Below are 17,895 nucleotides of genomic sequence, written 5' to 3'. Positions count from 1 at the left end.
TATGCACTGATCCGAAGGAATGCCTTTCGTTCATGGCAAACATAATAGTGAATAGAAAAATGGGATGGGTCTATTGCTATCCTTCAAGTGTGAACTCTTCTCAATTCGATTCGATTAAAATGATCTCATCGGAATTAGTTAAAAAAATAGTGTTAGTCAAGTAAATATCAGTCACCAGCATAAACAATAATTTCAGTATATGTTCTCTTATTTGTAAACAAAATCCGATTTATCTTTCATCATTCATGCTAAAAGCAATCTTTATCCTTAATTCAAAATTTGAGCTACTGATTATGTAATGCATAAAGCAACTATATTAGGAAAAAAAAATGGAGGCTTATCCTCTATAAATTGTAGAATCTTTACCCTTAATTCAAGTGTTCATACTTCATAAGTTATACAAAATGGAACAACCATACACGTGTACACTTCAGTAAATTAATTATATGAGGAAACATATAATATTTTTTATCAAGATACAAGTATTTTTGGTGCAACACCACAAAGGCCATGACAGAGACATGGGCCTGCCCACAGCCATTTCATCAATGATATAATAAAAGAATGGCATTCCTACACTATACCGTATAACAGAACACTGCCTCTATACAATGAATCTATACTAAATGTCGAGTTCCCTCCCCAAAGAATAGAAATGGGGGGAAAATAAATAAATGATGTCACTTCATTATTCTGATCTTGCTATGGGAGTAAGGATCTATTCTCTGAATTGTCTAAATCATCTCCACTGTCATCTTCATCAAGGGAAAAACGGCCCCAATCTTCAGAGTCCCGTAAAGGAACAAACTTAGATCGATCAAATAATGTAGCACCCCTGAATCCAGTGGTACGTGATGATACCATAGGCATCACAAGTACTGATGATGCACCCAATGGCTCATCACTCATCCCTAATGATAACGAGCATGTTGACTGCAATAGATTGAATTGTCATGAAACTAATGCCAACAGAAAATGTAAAAAAAGAAGAAAAAATTGCAAGTTTCTCATCGGATTTTCTTTTCTGTTCTTAACAAAACCTCAAAACTTGTTGCACATAACCCTTTTTAAGCCGTGAGGAATGGAGTACTTCTGATGTTCTACAAAAAATACCCAAATTTACCCTCATTTCTCCATCATCATTGAGAGAAGTGAGGAGGGAGGAGCAGTTGTTGGCTAAGAGTTAGAAAAAGGGGGCAGGGTCGTTATCTTTCATGGTTCATAGAAGTACACGCACAAGCATTATAGGATTCTTTACATAAATGCTATACATTTGGTATATTGCTACATTATCTTAGCCATGATGTACCTATTAAACAATGATGTCAGCACCCAACGTGTAGGTCTGTCGTGTCCTGGACCTTTTGAAATAGGCATGTCGCAAAGTTCGTATGCGTGTCATGTCGTGGCACCTTGACTTTGTCTGTGCAAGATATATATATGTTCTACAATAAAATTCTACAATTTCTAGCTACACAGCATTCATGTAAAGAATCCAGAATTCTTGGTGCACACACATACTAATGACTTCTGAGGAAATACTGTAAAGAGAAAACAAAGGAAAGAGAAAACACCTTCGCCTTGAATAAAACAGATCGTGCTTTCTCTGCTACGGCAGTCATTAAGGATTTCAAATCATGTATTTCAGTTTCCTCCGTAAGAAGCTTAGAGAGCCTGCAACCAATAATAAGATTTTTATTTTTTTTACTGCCATCTCATCCTGTAGATCCACTGTATTATACAGACTATTTAACATAAAGTGTCAAATAATCACCTTTTTACATCAGTTGCTGGAACTTGATTAGCCATGGAAGAATCCTTGATCTCGTTTACTGATAAACCAATCATATATAGTGTAGTGTTTTTTAATATAAATGAGAAAGAAATTTCATTTCTGTGCCTAAAAACCCTAAAAACATCCAGCATTTGGATGAAAAATGAAATAAATCTCATGCACCATTGCACCTGGTAGAAAAATATTTCCGATATCCTGATCTCCTAATTTTAAAAAAAAAAAAAATGGCCAAGGCACAGCCTTTCTTCCCAGTGATATTTTGCCAATCTAACAGCTGGAAGGTACTGAGATGAAAATATACTTTATGTTTTGTAAAATGCACATAATAGTTTGTCTGTGATCTATACATGCATGACCTCTCATTTACAAGATTGCTTATGGTAATTTTGAGTATTAGGAAGACTTGATATTATACCCAAAAAAATTCTGATTTTTCCAACAATAACTATGTGTATAATCTATAATGTGTGTACCTTTGGCATCATCTGGCGCTAGCAAGGAGATCCCGACAAAAACAAATGAAATGCCAAGTACAAACATTATTGCTCTAAGGGCACTGAATACCTGTCAAAAGTTTCAAACATTTTGTCTAGAACATCACAGAAAAGAAGATATTGCAAAAATCCTAGTCTTAATGAAATGCACCTATATAAAACAGGTGATTCACAGCCAGTTTTGGAGTGTCATGCTTTCCTTTCTAAATTGGATTGACAATCAGGGACTGTATTGGTTAATAAGGAGTTGGTCTACTACAGCTGAGGGTCTTTATTCAAAGTATTATACACATGTACACAAACAGACAAACCTGGTATTCCTGAAAATAAACAAATCCAGTGCAAATAGAGAAGAAGGTCCATGCAATTTGGAACATTGGTACAATCAATATCGCATCAAATAGAGATAGCCCTTCATTCAGCCTTGTCATCTGACACAAAAGGAGTACATTTAAGAATGCACGAGGAAGAAAGAATTTAGTATGTCCATAAAATTTGACAACGGTTACAGCACAATCCTCGAATTTTATATTATTTACTGCGTAGTGATGTTTAACACACCTCAAATAATATATCTATCAATATGTTAGGTACTCATAATTAGAAAAGCAAAATTGCTAAATGCAGAAGAAGAAATGGTAAAGTTACACAAAAAATTGTAACAATGTACTTAACGTAGGACGACCTACCCAAAATCCTGCCGTGCTCAAAAATAACAAAAATATTGAATAAGTGAACCAGCTTTGGAGGCTATATCCACTTCCCATTGTCAATCTCAACATATTTGATCTACATTATGAAGAAAGGAATTGACAATTAATAAATTAATTTTCAGTTATTTCTGTTTTGTGTTTTCTGTGTAGTTGAGTATAGCTTACAAGGACTTAGCAAACAAAACAGAGCAGGAGCCAACAGCACCAGATACTACAGCATATGAAAAAGGTAGAACTGTACGCCAATATGCACTTATTTCATTCCCACCAGCCGACACAACAGCTTCTCCCTGTCTGCATATGTTTTAGCTGATTGCTCATTGAATTTATGCATAAACAGGATGCCCTTTGTTTTTACAAAGCAGATTCTTTGATTTAAAAGGCAATTCTTTCTCTTTTACCTTTTGGATCTAAACTACTATCTTTTCTACAGTCAGTCCACTAGTATTGATTGAATTTGGCACAAACAAAATAGCTTACCTGTAGAGGTAGAGGTTGAGCAGAACAATGAAAACCAAAGAGAGACAGTAGAGAACAAAAACCAAGTTGCTATATTTTGCAATCAACTGTTCTGGCGTATATACTGATCAGAGGAAAAAAAAAAGAATTACTGGACTAAACAAAAAAGAAAATAAAGATGCCATGCGTCGTACAATTAATAGTCAATACCAGGTGATTGGTGATTCCCAAAGGAAACCAAGAATATGTTTCCACATACTATGAAAGTCGTCGCCGTCATGACCCTGAAAATTTCAAGGTAAGCATCATTTATCTAAATGGCGGTGTATATGCACATTAATTTCATGTGTATCCCTGAAAATACTCAATATACTGGGAAGAACTTGCCAAACAAGTAAAATAGAAACACAACTAAGATCATATTACAACAAGTTTCCAATTTCCCTTTGATTATATTCAAACTACCATTCCTTTTCTCTTTTTTTGCACTAGACAACATTTGGTAATTCTTCGAAAAATCAAGACAGCTGACCCCAGGATATTTATTGTTTTGCAAGTACATGTATGGTATTATGATACTTTGCAGGGGTACACGTGATATTTTCCACCAAACAGGAAATTTGAACAGCATAAAAAGTGATGGCATACTTTATTGACACGGTCTTGTTTAAAACAAAATAAGCAAATGCAATGTTGGATACAAACTGAATAGATCCCAGAGCCGCAAGAAGAGACTGCAACAAACCATACAATATAATTTATATTGTGAAGAAAATAGTAAAATATTGATTAAATTTAATAGGTTTTTCCTGATTTCATACAACACAGTTATAATTTAGAACCAAGATAACGAACATTATTTGATGTTTTTGTTAAAGAGAACAGAAAATTTGCAGTTTTAACAGTTTATCATGCAACTTCCACACATTTAGCAATTACATTTCTAAAAAATTAGAGAGTAAGGTAATGTTTGGTTGCTACTTATTAAATTTAAGGAGGATTAAGTTTGCTTTAAGTCATGGCTTAAATTAATCTATATGGAGTAAGATGTTGAGAATAAATCCCAACCTATGATAGTGGGCCCTACTGACAGAGTTAGTGTGGAGTAAGTTAATCCGCCCAAAGAGGTGGAATAACTTGCTTTAGATTAACTCACCTCTTACTCCATCTTACTCCTTTTATTTTACTTCTCATTTGGTAGCTTAAGTGTGGAGTGAGGGGTTTACTCCACCTCTTACTGTACAACCAAACATGGCCTAATTATATGATAAAGAAACTAAACCTGTGCAGCATATCCAAAGGAGATGAAATTGAGGCAGTTTCCCAGTGCAAAAAATAGAATACCTACATCATCAATAGTATATTTCAATCTCATAATATTTGTTGCAATCTGGCTCAATAAAATGCCCGTCTCAACATAAGGTAGTGCTTACCTCTTCTACAAATTTACACCCAAAAGAAAAAAAAAAAAAAAAAAAAAAAAAAAAGAGGAAGCACCTATTCTCCAAGTCTGAAAATGCATTATTGGTTTCAATGCAAGTTTTCCATTGCCATCATCAATACTCTGAGTGGAAAGCTTTTCCCTCTGCCCAAAAAATAAAGATGGATCGCGCAAGAAAATTAAATCTCATAAAGTTCCTGATCTGTTAATCACTGGTGTTAAAAAGAAAGTGTACAAAAAGCTACCTGATCATGTCCCAGTTTCAGAAGGTTGGTACCAAAGTTTATGGCAATGCTACCAACTATGTTGATCAAAGCTCCAACAACCCACTCTCCCATTGCATAGAAAGTTTATTAGAATTTCTTTTTTAAAATTGGTAAATCTCCTTTGCATAAGCTTTTCTAGCACAGAACAAACAACTTAATTTTAAATAGCCAATCCAAGTTCTATGCTACAGCAGCCCAGTAAACGTTAAGGACAGAAAAACCTGTTTTGTTACAGAGAATAAGCAAGTGTTAGCAAATGGAAACTAAAATAAAAGGATAGCAGTTGCTTTACAAATCTGACACCCACATTATTTTTGCCTTCGCTTCAAGACATTAATTGTTTTTGTTTCTGTATGAATTCATTCCTAAAGTAGCAATTATTGTAACTCTCTTGAGTTACTGAACAAACAATAATGGTAGTTCACTAGTTCTTACAAAAGAGTAGTGAAGGTAGTAATAGATTTACTTGGGAACTCATTAAGAAGGTTGCATTTTGTTCCCAACACAAGCAAATTTGTTGTGAAATATATTAATAAGAAATTGTCCTTGCCTATTCGACAACAGCTCAAGGTTGCTCAATATTTATCATCATGCAATTAAAATTAAGGCAGGAACGGAGTGAGGGGAGGCCTCAACCCCCCCCCCCCCCCCCCCCCCCCCCTCCCTCCCTTTCTCTCCACCCCCAAACCCACCTATTTTATTACCTTAACTTGTAATTAGAACCTTCTACCATATCAAGAAACAGTCATTGCTGCCATCATGGTTTGAAAAATCTATCGGCAGCCTACGAGATCCATTTTTTTCACAAATTTCCAAACCAACCGGATGCGTTTTGGTTTTGGGGGAAAGAACTTGATTCGAAAGAGACTCACCGTCCGATTTAAACGCCGATTCTTCCTTCCTTCTAGCTTGTTTGCGACTGATTAGTCTTCATATTTGATTTTCTAACCGATTCTTCGAGGTCGGATGTGATTGATGACCGGAAGAAAGATTGGAGGTAGGTGAAGTATGCTTTATTAATTGAAAGGGGGAGAGAAAGATATCCTGGCTTCTCTCTACAAGAAAGAGGGGAGAAAGAGAGAGAGCAACCGACCGCCGTCTGGAAGCGTCAAAATTCGTGCGGGTGATGGCGAAATGGAAGGAAGAGAGAGAGAGAAGGGAGAAAGAAAGAAAGAAAATCGGTAAAAGAAGACAGCTTGCGAATCTAGCTACGTTCTATGCCTTCTATTCCTTTAATTTTGTTTCTTTACATTTTCTTTTTTGGCGCCGTAGGTCTTTATTGAATTCGTTAACCCCGTTTACTATTTTAATTATTTTGTTTCTTTCAGTCAGTTTATTAGTTCATTTAGTTGGAATTTATAACTTTAGAATTTGACAATTGAAATATAATTATATGGCGGTAGTACAGTTAGCTAATTTTTTTTTTTTTTTAAACTGTGATTATTCAAACATGAAGAATTCAAGCCTCACTCAACTTCTCAAAAGGAAAAATATATATAATTTATACATACATACAAGATTTGGCTATGGTGTTATGGGTTTCATAGAGAGCTACGGTGCTACGGCTCAATATTCGAGTTTTCAAAATTCTAATGGTCGATCTGAACCATTCATCTTGTTCTCCATATTAATGTGTTTGGAAACCAAATTTTATATTTTTTGGAATTTTTTTACTATTTTTTTAGATTTATTGAAAATCGTTGTTTTTCAGACAAATCTGGACCATAAAAAAGCGGTATTCAATAAATCTAAAAAAAATTTAAAAAATTTTCAAAAAATGTTAAATTCGGTCTTCAAACACATATTAATATGGAGAACAAGATGAACGGTTCAGATCGGCCGTTAGAATTTTGAAAACTCAAATATTGAGCCGTAGCACCGTAGTCCTCTATACAACCCATAGCACCGTAGCCAAATCCCATACACACACATATATATAATAAAATTATGTTAGTGTTATTGTTAATTAATGAATACTCCTTTTCTCGAATTTATGTGAAAGAAGATATCTTTTTCAAAGAAATTTATGTTTGGTATCTTTATGTTGGAAAAAAAGACACCTCGGTGTGATATTAACTAACACTCTGTTTGGATGGAGAGCATAGAAAGGAAGAAGAGATGAAAAATAGAAGAGAATGAAGTGGAGTAGAAAAGAAAATTAATATATTTAATTTTTTTGTGTTTAGATGATTAATGAGGGAAAATAAATTTCATTTTTCTTTCCGTTTTAATTTTTGTTGGGTTGATTAAAATTTAGAAAGTTAATGAGAAATTCGGTGATTGTTGTAGAATTGTGACAAAAAAAACTTGTATGAGAATTATACAGGTAGATATAGAGTTGGGCATTTGTTTTATTTTTTCTAAAAATATTTGCAATCAGATTTTTTTTCCATCTGTTACACTTCAAATTGGAAGGGAAACCGATTTTATTAATTATAATGATACATAGGTAAACATTTCACCTCTTGTACCCTTCACCTTTGATATAATTTTGTCAATCAAATACAATTTAACATAAATGTTTCTTTTCTTTCCATTCCCTCCCTACTCTCCATCCAAACAAGGTCAAGAGAATCCGAAGAAATGATTGTTTTTGTAAAAATAGAACTTATTGTTTAATTTGTTTGTAAATAGAATTTATACTTTTTCTCAATAAATTGAGTTTACAAAAATTTACCTGTAATTTGTATGATAAATAATAAATAGTTTGTTTGATTTTGAGATCACTTATTGTTACCTTATGAAATGTGATTATAAATAGTTCATTGTTGAAAAAATAATTTATTTATTCTATATTGTCTAAATAACAAGAAAAAAAGGTATATTTAATATTTTACTTCCAAATATTACAATATGAAAAAGTTGTCAGTAGTTTTATATTGGTTGAAATCTAATTGATTAGTCTAGATAAATATATTCTAAGTAAAATTTATTTGAAATAATTATGCACGGATAAATATGCAGTTACGTAAACTTTCAAAATTTGGTGAATGCATTTTTAAAACACATATACAATTTTCAATTAACATCTGTTTTACATAAAATCTACAATACTTTGTATCTTCTATTTTATTACGAGCAGTAAATATTATTATAGTACACAAATAGTATATTGACTATTGAGTGATGATATATTATTATAATAATATTTTATATTAATGATATGAAATTATAATATAAATAGTATAAAAATATTATATATCATTATTGTTGTTAAATAAATAATATAATTATTTATGAGATAATGATAAAGAAAAATAAAAATTGGCACTTTTTTGCAAGTTCCAACCTTTTGTTGGCCTTCTTGCACTTTATTTAACTTACGTTTGACAATTGTCTTCTAGAAGCTTTCTCCGACCTTTTTACCGGAGAAATTTGAGAATTGAGATAGCAACCGCCTCCTAAACGACTTGAAATTAGGAACAATCTAATATTTGACAATTGATCAAAATAATGATTAAGAATTGAAAATCATATCCAACAAAATTGATATAAAAAATTACTTTATGCGAGCTCGGTCGGATACGATACGGATTAGATAGTGGTCTTATCTATTATATTTTTTCGGATACAGATACAAATACAGATAGTTTTGGATACGGATACAGATTGGATATTAAACGTTTCGGATACAGATCGGATATTGGACAGATACGGATAGGATATAAATATAATTCAGATAATAAAGATAAATTACTAATGTATATTTTAGTAAAGAATAACATTTAAATATAAATTTTCATTTATAAATTAAATTTAATGTTTTTATAATATGTTTGTTAGTTGCAAAATATATTTTATATTATTAAAATATTAATTACTAATTATGTCATAGTGTTATATTATTTATCAAAATATATATGTATATGTAATTTAATAAATTATTAGTATGAATATGCAATTTAATAAATCAATTTAAGAACATATATTATGTTCTGGTAACTATACCATCCTCTCTGGCATACAGAAAGAAACAAAGGTTGAAAGTCCAAACAACCTGTAAGTGTTGATTGAATATATATTTACGAGTAGAACTAGGGTGTTTTTAAGCTCATCAAAGTGTTTGGTGAGCTTAACTCCAAAACTCATCAAATTGGTTTCAAATGACGAATTCGATCGAACCGTTGAAATCCACCTACCTTACAAGTGATGCGTCTATATGTGAAAATTTTAAACATTCGAATTAATTTAGTATAAAGTCAAGCGGTCAAAAAATGTTCAAAAAATGAATGCACTAAAATTAATTTATTAACCTTCTAATTTTGACCGATTTACTTTATACTAAATTAATTCAAATGTTTAAAATTTTCACATGTAGACGCATCACTCGTAAGGTAGGCGGGTTCCAACAGTTCAAATTTATCATTTGAAATCGATTTGATGAGTTTTGAAGTTAAGCTCACTAAACACTTTGGTGAGCTTAACAGCACCCTAGTTCTACTCTATATTTACAGTGTTGATTTAATATAATATATTTTTTTAATGGTAGCTTTGTGTTGATTGAATATTGAAAAGTGAAGTATGGAATTTGTATTTTCGCTGAGAACTCCCAAAATATTAAGAACTAATATAAATAAATTAATTAATTTTATGTGGTGGGTCCTGATCGATAATGCAATCAGCAACTCATATAGTGCCTGCACAACAAATGAAATCGATTTTTTTATTTGAAAAAATGCACGATATTAATTAAATACATAGACTCACAAAACAATTGATGTGTTTAAAAATTGGGAGAATCTCAGGTATACCCCTAAAAAAAATCTGAAGTTTTGTATTTTTTTTTTCTTTTTAAATTACAACATCATATTTTCCCTTTTAAATTAAAAAAAACTCACAAATTTAAATTGGTTATATTTTCTATTAAAGCTCATTTTTAATTTAGAATGTACCCATTTTACCTTTTATTATATAAAAAAAAAAATATGCCATATGTAAAATTTTTAATTGGTTAATTTTGTGAGGGCAAATGATTCATGTCTCTACTTCAGATACATACACAGTGAATGTGTGTGGCACGAGTAGGATAGGTGAATATTTTTTACGCATGCTAATTTTTTTTAATAAAGGAAACAATGAAATAAGTTTTATAAACTGGGTAAATTTGGAGATTTTAAAATTAAAAAGTGTTAATATAATATTACGAATTTTATAAGTAGAAATATGTGATTTTGAGATTTGTTAGGGATAAACCTGAAATTCTCTCTAAAAATTCATTATAATTATATATGCTTTATGTATATATCTTGCAAACAAATTAGTATTGTTTACTTAGGTAATATCTTTTTAATCCTAATTTTAATTTCGCTGATGATAGGCTCTACATAATGCAGACTCTACAAGCTTAATTAGTTTAATTATTTTATGAATCGAAGATATAAAAAATCCTCTAATTTTGACATAGCTAACTTCTATGCATATAATTGCTTCAAAATTATTAATTGTGTAGAGCAATTTTTGTAATACTATTTGTATTTTGTTCTTCCACTCACAGATGGGACTGCAAACGGATCAAATACGAATCAGATAGTGATAAAATCATATCTGTATTTATTTTTATTTTTCGAATATGAATACGTTACATACGTACTGATACGAATCGGATATTGCATATCCGTAAATATATACATATTTTCATAATATATATTAAACTATATGGTATATATCTACTATTCAGATATCGCTACAGCAAAATGACTCATTTGGGACCAGTCTGTTCGCCGGACGCAAAAGATCCCTTGAAAAAAAAAAGAGCACCGGGAACGGATTTGGCCCACACCCTTCTAGGACCGGCGCCCACACCCTTCTGGACCGATTTGGCCCAGTCCCAGAAGGTCTCTTGATACTTCTCCTCTCCCAGGTTAGGTCATCTCCTGTCCCGCGAAAAAAAAGGCGCACTGATCATCTCCGGTCCAGCCGGTCTCTGATAGGTCTCTAGCCACGTCAGCGTGTCGCATTCGTGACGGATCTAATCGGTCGCTGAAGAAGTCATCTGCGACCGACGCCATACCCTTCAGAGACCGATGACGTCAGCAACTACGACCGGGTCATCTGCGACCCATTTTAGTCATCTGGGACCGGCGCCCACCTTCTGTATTTAAACATTCCTTTTCGTGATGTAATATATATGCGGGCAAATGACTTTGCTTGTATGGAAAAAATCGCTCGGGGTCGTCACTCAATATAAATTTTATTCCAATGCATAACAGGGAAAAAAGAGTAAATAGTTCACAAATATAAATTTTATAGGATTTCCACTTATTAGGATAATTTGTATTGGTCCACATTTAATTTGTATAGAATGCATTGTTGGACGAGTTGTGGGTGAAATTTTTTAGACAATTGATTTTTTAAAATTAAATGTTAAAAATTAAGTCACCTAATTATTTATTTTTAAATTTTTTTTTTTTGGAATTCGAACATGTGACCTTCATACAGAGAGCATTTGTCTTTACCACTAGATTAAAGTCTGATTCTCAAAATTTTCAGACAATTAATTGTTAGCATAATGACAGATCCAATAAAATTAACAAAATCCACTGAAATCTTAAACAAACACACCGACTTTATACAATGCAATAATAAACAATCTTCATACACTAATGTATTTAGTAATTGAATGTCCATAAGCTTTTTTGAAATTAACAAGACCCAATGAAATCTTAAACAAACACACCAACTTTATACAATAATTGTATAAACAATCTTCATATAATAATCACCACTAAACCAATATAATACTGTCAAATAAATAAAGGGAAAATTTCACGTATACCCCTAAAAAATTTCAAAATCACGTATTGCCCTCTCTAAAATTTACAATATTATATTTACACTTCTAAATTTCAAAAACTCACAAATTTATCTAATTTATTGAACTTTCTATTAAAACTCATTTTAAATTTATAAAATATCTATTTTACTCTTTGTTAAAAAATATATATATGTAGTCAGTTTAGGATAAATGTTTTGTCTTCTAACTAATCAATTATAAAAGTAGAGAAATAAACAGAAATATATCTATTTTACTTGTGACAAACGCACTAGTGTATGCTAAAATGTCATTGTGTATATGTCACAAGTAGAGAAATAAACAGAAGCAAAGCTAGGGTGTGATGTACTAACCAAGAGGAGTTGGTGAACACAATTCTAAAACTCTATTGGATTGGCTTCAAACAACGAATCAAAACCGTTGAAATCTATTTACTTCATCAGTAATACATGTACATGAAAATTTTTAGAAGTTTCAAATTCATTTACTATAACATCAAACAGTAAAAAATAATTTTTTTATAAGTTATTTTATAAGTTGTTTTATGTATTTATTTTTCATCAACTTTTTTACCGCTTGATCTTGTATCAAATGAATTCGAAACTTTTAAAATTTTATATAATAGATACGGATATGAAAATGCCTTCATCCGATCCGTACCATACCCGTTGACAACCCTAGCTTAAGCGAGTCATGAAATTATTATTATTTTTTTTTTTTGCCAATCCCTTAATGATGCGGAAATTAGATCTGCCTTCATGCTGCATTCCACATTTACATCCAAAACTTTTAACGAAGCGACGCTAACCGAAATTTTTATGGATAGGAAAATTAAAAAACAAAATATTAAAAACGAGAATGAGTCCATAGAAATTTGAAAAACAAGAAGGCGTATGTGGCCCATGGCGTCCCTGAGGGACTCCATGCCAAACTCCAATCCGACGAAAAAAAAAAAAAAATTACCATGCCATGGGACGCCATGCCATGGTTGTAGCCCATCTCAATTCCTTATTTGGGGCATGGCGTCCCTTTTGTTCATGTGATGTTACCAAATATAATGAGTATACCAGAAGAGCAATAACAGTACCAAATTAGCACCATTAAATTAGTTCAAATATCAAACTTAATACTATTTTATATTTTTGAAGTGATTCCTTGAATAATTTCACTATGTTGACTTGGCAGTGTCAATTTCAATGAACTTTGTTGATATTACTCGGGCAGATGGTTGGATGTTCTCGTAATATATAACAAATTAATTCATACTGAAAGTGGAAGATTTGGGGTGTTACTGGTCATGGCGTCCCATGGGTCAAAATATTATTAAATCTAACTGGGAGATAACCGAAATCGGTTTTTATTAAACGGACCTAAGTTGAGGCATGGCGTCCCATGACATGATAATTTTTTTTTTTTTTTCCGTCGGACTGGAGTTTGGTATGGCGTCCCTCAGGGACGCCATGGACCACATACGCCTTCTTGTTTTTCAAATTTCTACGGACCCATTCTCGTTTTTAATATTTTGTTTTTCCATTTTCCTATTAATAAAAATCACGGCGACGCTAACTTTGTGTTTTTATTATTTTTAAATGCTAACTACAAAAGTTTCGGGAAACGAAGTCGTACTTGTCAACTACGCTCGGAATGATGTAGTTTGAAACATCAAATCCTCTTACATCGGGTCCCATTTGTACCATAAAGAGGGACCCATACCCTTCTTATTCATTAATTATGTCCAAATACTTGTAATACACCGAGTCCATATATCAACATTTCCTCGGTTCTCCTTCCTGTGCCCTTTCCCGCCGTTCCTTTCAAATCGTAGTCAACCAGCACGGCGCCAATCATCCGAAGTTCCGAACCCATCCGATGGACCTTGAGATTTCCGCGGAGGATTCTCCCTTCTTCTGCGAAGATGGGGACGAAAAAGGATTGCTCAATGGTTCCTCATCCGATGAAGCAGAATCCACATCCGAACCGCGATCAGGTAACGATCGACCCAATATGTTGAGCGAATTTGCTTCAGAGTTTTATTCAGGTGGATCCGATTATTCGAGCTTGATGGGGAATATGAAGAACAATGGATTACTTGTACAAAAGAATCTATTGCAAATGTGGGGGATTGAAAAATCGGGGGCTGCAGATTCATCCGAATCTAGGGTTTTACTTGTACAAAAGAATCTATTGCAAATGTGGGGGATTGAAAAATCGGGGCCTGCAGATTCATCCGAATCTAGGATTTCCATGGAGACTAGAAAGAGAAAAAAGAGTGAAAATGAAAAGGAGCAAGGGGCTTTTTTTGGATTAAACCAGAAAGAAATTGAGAAGGGAAAAAAACCAGCAATTGTGCAGTCACGTAGTTGTCCTTTTTACAAGAAAATCCCTGGTAAGTTTCTAATTTCACATTTTATCTGTAACTAATTTTACTTTAAAATACCTTATTTGGTTAATAGCCATAGCGATAGCGTGCATTATTGTTGCTAAAGTCATATTCTTTCCAGGGACGCCTTTCACAGTAGATGCATTTCGCTACGGTGCAATAGAAGGGTGCTCTGCTTATTTTCTGAGCCATTTTCACTCTGACCACTATGGTGGTTTGGGCAAGAGGTGGTGCCATGGTCCCATTTATTGCACCTCAATCACTGCTCGTCTACTCAACATTTGTCTCTCTGTGAACAAACGGTATAGAATCCCATCAGTTTATCCTTCTCAGTTTTTGTGAAGAGCGGAGTTGGAAAGTAATGGAACATCACTTGTTTTATCTTGATTTCAAATGGGTGAAAGTACTCTGTATATTTTATGAGAAAATCCAAAATGGGTAACCTGGACAGCAAATCAAATTCTCCCTAATGTTATCAATTGTACCGTGTAGTTATATATGTGCACTGGAGCTTGACAAGGAGTACGAGGTTGGAGGAGTTAAGGTAATGTTAATAGAGGCAAATCATTGCCCTGGGGCGGCATTGATACACCTTCGGTTAAGGGATGGGAGAACTTATCTTCATACGGGTGATTTTAGAGCATCCAAATCCATGCAATCTCATCCTATTCTACTCAGTTACCATGTAAATGTCCTCTACCTTGATACAACATACTGCAACCCCAAATATAGGTAAAGTCAAGTTGTCCATGTTTTTAATTTATTCTCTGGTCTAGATTACGCTTTTTGTGTCTCCTATCTGGATTGTGGTTTTTACTAAAATATGTTGGTCTTTTGTTTGCAAATCACACGCTGAAGTATCGAACTTTACTGCCTTTGCTATATTGCAAATGATATGCAGCTTACGTTCATAAAATGTGCAAAATGGCCGAGGCAGTTATCTTGAAGGTTAAAAAGTTGTAAAATTTGATGTATATCGAATATGAAAAACAGTTGGATCAGATTTGCAATATTTTCTTGTGTATACCATAATTTCCATTAATAATTAAAGCGAAATTCAGGTTTCCATCTAAGGAGGAAGTAATTGATTTTGTTGTGAGAACAACACGCAAGTACTTGCAGAAGCAGCCAAAAACTCTAATAGTTGTGGGAGCATACAGCATTGGGAAAGAGAGGGTTTATCTTGCAATTTCTCAATCTCTGCAGGTGCTTATTTTAAAATCTGAGTAAAGTTCTACCATTCCACATAATTATTCTTATTAATGACAAAGTGTACCTACTATCTATCCATTCACAATATCCTGATTGAATAAATGCTAAAATAATCCAAAATATTGAATAAGGAATTATTGTTATCCCATGCCGTTTTAGAAATTGCCAGCTTTTATTATGAGTACTATACAGTGAAATCCGATACTGTCATCCATTAGTTTTAAAATCATACTAAATACCTGCCAACCTAATTAGTTCAATCATCCAGCTAAAGTTTGATAATCTTAGATGCTTCACTTCATTGGAACCTTATTTAATAATTCTGGAGTCATTTTATAATCTTAGATACTACCAATATACACGGATGCATCAAGGAGAAAAATACTGGAGTCATTTGGTTGGTCTGAGTTATCCGGCAGGTTCTCTAATTCTCGTCATAGCTCTCCTCTCCATGTTCTCCCTCTATCTTTCTTGAGTCTAGAGGTCTAGAATTTTGGTACCATATATTTTCTTAGCTTTAGTTTAATGATGCACACAATTCATCTTTAGTAACAGAAACTTTTTGGTGCTTTGCAGAACCTTAATAAATACTTGCAGACGCTTAACCAAAGATTCAATGCAGTTTTGGCCTTTCGTCCAACAGGTACTTCTGGATAACTGCATTGTTTGCTTGCTGTTAAGAATTGGCAACTTAATAATCAAGGATCATCAGTTAATTGTTTTTATTAATTGTTTGAATTCTATACTTTACATAACGTGCACTATTATGACCTTAATTAACCGAGAAGACGTATACTATTCACAAATTATTAAAATTCTAAATCTGTCATTCTGCTGAAGAAGTGTCTATATGATGGTTGTATTTCATAGTTTCCTTACATGGAAACAAGCTTTTACCCATGCATACTAATGGAAAAAATTATCCGTATGATAGTCAGCAATCAGCATGCTTTAATTGCTTTAGTCAAAGAAGCTAGAAAAGACACTAAAATTAGGACAACACAAAGAGTATAATGCGATTTACATTACAAAAATAAATATTCATGACATCAGTCTTTTACCATAAAGAACACGTGCATTATTTGTTGTAGGAGGCTGTCATTAGTTTTATGTAAAATTTAATTAAAATAATTTGAATTAAAAGGACCTCGATAATATGTTACTGTAGGTTTGCAATATATTCAGAATCATTCTTGTGTAAATTTTGATCTACAAGAAAAATTAAAGAGAGCAGAATTATGTTCTGGGCATGTTTTATTATATGTTTATTATATCCTGGAAGAAAAGGGGGAGAGGGCGAGAGGAAATATGGTAAATTGAAGCACATTAGTTGAAAATATCAGTATGATAGAACTAGAAGAGAAACAAATTTGGCATTCTGACCAGGACCAAAACGATTAAGCTGATAGATAGGGATGTGATAAACAAATGATGGAACTGTATGGACTATTGGTTACAGTTATAGTTTTCTTTTTCTTTTTTTTTAAAATTATTTGATGGAAGGGGGGATATTAAGTAAAATGCTCTTTAGGACACTGCTTTCATGTTATTTGGTAGGTTGGACTTTCTCGGAGGCTACTGGAAGTAAACTTGATATGATCAAACCAACTTCTAGAGGCAGCGTTACGATTTTTGGTGTTCCCTATAGCGAGCACTCGAGTTTCAATGAGCTCAGAGACTTTGTGAAGGTATGTTTTATTTTGAACATTTTATCCTTCCAGTGAAACACTGAACCTGGTATGTGTTTATTCCAATTTGAAACACTGAACCTGGTATGTTTTATGTTGAACATTTTATCCTTCTATCAGTTCCTCAGGCCTGAGAAAATAATACCTACTGTGAATGTCAGCAGCAGCGGGAGCCGTGATAAAATGCAAGCTCTCTTTAATAATTGGTTGAACTCTTAATCAAGGAGCTTGTAAAAGGTGTTAATGTGAACTGGGTAGATAGATCTTTAATTCAGTAAAACTCAAAAAAGGTAATACTGGTGGAAAAAGAATGGAAGCATTTAAGTGGCCACAGGACTACTCAACAGGGCAGGGCATTGGAGGTATGTAGTCCTAGCATACACTTTTTTTTTTCCTTTTTCCTAAATTGGCTGGGCTTGGATCTGATTGCAATTGTAAAAATTTTGGTCTACCTAAATTTATTTTGGAATTATGTTTTACATTTTTCTTCTCCATTTTCTTATTTTTTAATATGAGGTGGTATTTTTTCTTTCAATGAGAAAAAGGAGCATGTGAAATGAAGCTCTAAAAAAAATTAAATCATCAAATTACTTCCGCGAGTTAATTTTATCTTGCTATGGTTATTTGGCTATGAGCTGATCAGTTTCTCTACATGGCAAGCTATTTTTAAAATTT

General features: G+C 33.0%; 2 protein-coding genes across 8 annotated transcripts; one reads left to right on the top strand and one right to left on the bottom strand.

Moving 5' to 3' along the window:
- Positions 1 to 424: 424 nt before the first annotated feature.
- LOC144550972 (magnesium transporter, putative (DUF803)) lies at positions 425 to 6,373 on the bottom strand. Of its 4 annotated transcripts, XM_078298734.1 has the most exons (15): positions 6,041 to 6,360; positions 5,148 to 5,389; positions 4,959 to 5,046; positions 4,744 to 4,805; positions 4,110 to 4,195; positions 3,672 to 3,745; positions 3,483 to 3,585; positions 3,168 to 3,296; positions 2,979 to 3,078; positions 2,601 to 2,720; positions 2,269 to 2,359; positions 1,775 to 1,832; positions 1,575 to 1,674; positions 1,310 to 1,423; positions 425 to 933 (listed from the first exon to the last, which is right to left on the bottom strand). In XM_078298734.1, the coding sequence occupies exons 2-14, from the start codon at positions 5,238 to 5,240 to the stop codon at positions 1,313 to 1,315; spliced, it is 1,215 nt and encodes a 404-aa protein (XP_078154860.1). In that variant the 5' UTR covers positions 5,241 to 5,389; positions 6,041 to 6,360; the 3' UTR covers positions 425 to 933; positions 1,310 to 1,312. The 4 variants fall into 4 exon arrangements, with proteins under 4 accessions (XP_078154860.1, XP_078154858.1, XP_078154859.1 ...); XM_078298732.1 differs by lacking the exon at positions 1,310 to 1,423 and having other exon boundaries at positions 6,041 to 6,373; XM_078298733.1 differs by lacking the exon at positions 1,310 to 1,423 and having other exon boundaries at positions 5,873 to 6,354.
- Positions 6,374 to 13,676: 7,303 nt separating this feature from the next.
- SNM1 (DNA repair metallo-beta-lactamase family protein) lies at positions 13,677 to 17,567 on the top strand. 4 transcript variants are annotated; one of them, XR_013510733.1, is made up of 9 exons: positions 13,677 to 14,100; positions 14,178 to 14,326; positions 14,442 to 14,622; positions 14,813 to 15,052; positions 15,382 to 15,526; positions 15,878 to 15,951; positions 16,109 to 16,175; positions 17,090 to 17,220; positions 17,341 to 17,567. XR_013510733.1 is itself a non-coding variant. In XM_078298704.1 (9 exons), the coding sequence occupies exons 1-9, from the start codon at positions 14,021 to 14,023 to the stop codon at positions 17,437 to 17,439; spliced, it is 1,230 nt and encodes a 409-aa protein (XP_078154830.1). In that variant the 5' UTR covers positions 13,678 to 14,020; the 3' UTR covers positions 17,440 to 17,567. The 4 variants fall into 4 exon arrangements, 3 of the variants coding, with proteins under 3 accessions (XP_078154833.1, XP_078154830.1, XP_078154831.1); XM_078298704.1 differs by having other exon boundaries at positions 13,678 to 14,100; positions 15,878 to 16,015; XM_078298707.1 differs by lacking the exon at positions 15,878 to 15,951.
- Positions 17,568 to 17,895: the final 328 nt, after the last annotated feature.

This window comes from Carex rostrata, chromosome 3 (assembly GCF_964058835.1).
Source record: "Carex rostrata chromosome 3, lpCarRost1.2, whole genome shotgun sequence".
In the NCBI taxonomy this organism is placed as follows: domain Eukaryota; kingdom Viridiplantae; phylum Streptophyta; class Magnoliopsida; order Poales; family Cyperaceae; genus Carex; species Carex rostrata.
Note: the sequence above shows the minus strand (reverse complement) of the source record. Positions and strands in the feature narration are given on the sequence as shown.

Excerpts from the sequence above, each read along its gene's own strand:
- LOC144550972 (XM_078298732.1), bottom strand. The coding sequence starts at position 5,240 with ATGGGAGAGTGGGTTGTTGGAGCTTTGATCAACATAGTTGGTAGCATT. Across the intron at positions 3,746-4,109 it reads AACAAGACCGTGTCAATAAA|GGTCATGACGGCGACGACTT; the intron begins GTATGCCATCAC and ends TGAAATTTTCAG. Across the intron at positions 2,360-2,600 it reads TTTATTTTCAGGAATACCAG|GTATTCAGTGCCCTTAGAGC; the intron begins GTTTGTCTGTTT and ends AACTTTTGACAG.
- SNM1 (XM_078298704.1), top strand. The coding sequence starts at position 14,021 with ATGGATTACTTGTACAAAAGAATCTATTGCAAATGTGGGGGATTGAAA. Across the intron at positions 15,053-15,381 it reads TACTGCAACCCCAAATATAG|GTTTCCATCTAAGGAGGAAG; the intron begins GTAAAGTCAAGT and ends AGCGAAATTCAG. Across the intron at positions 16,016-16,108 it reads TATCTTTCTTGAGTCTAGAG|AACCTTAATAAATACTTGCA; the intron begins GTCTAGAATTTT and ends GGTGCTTTGCAG.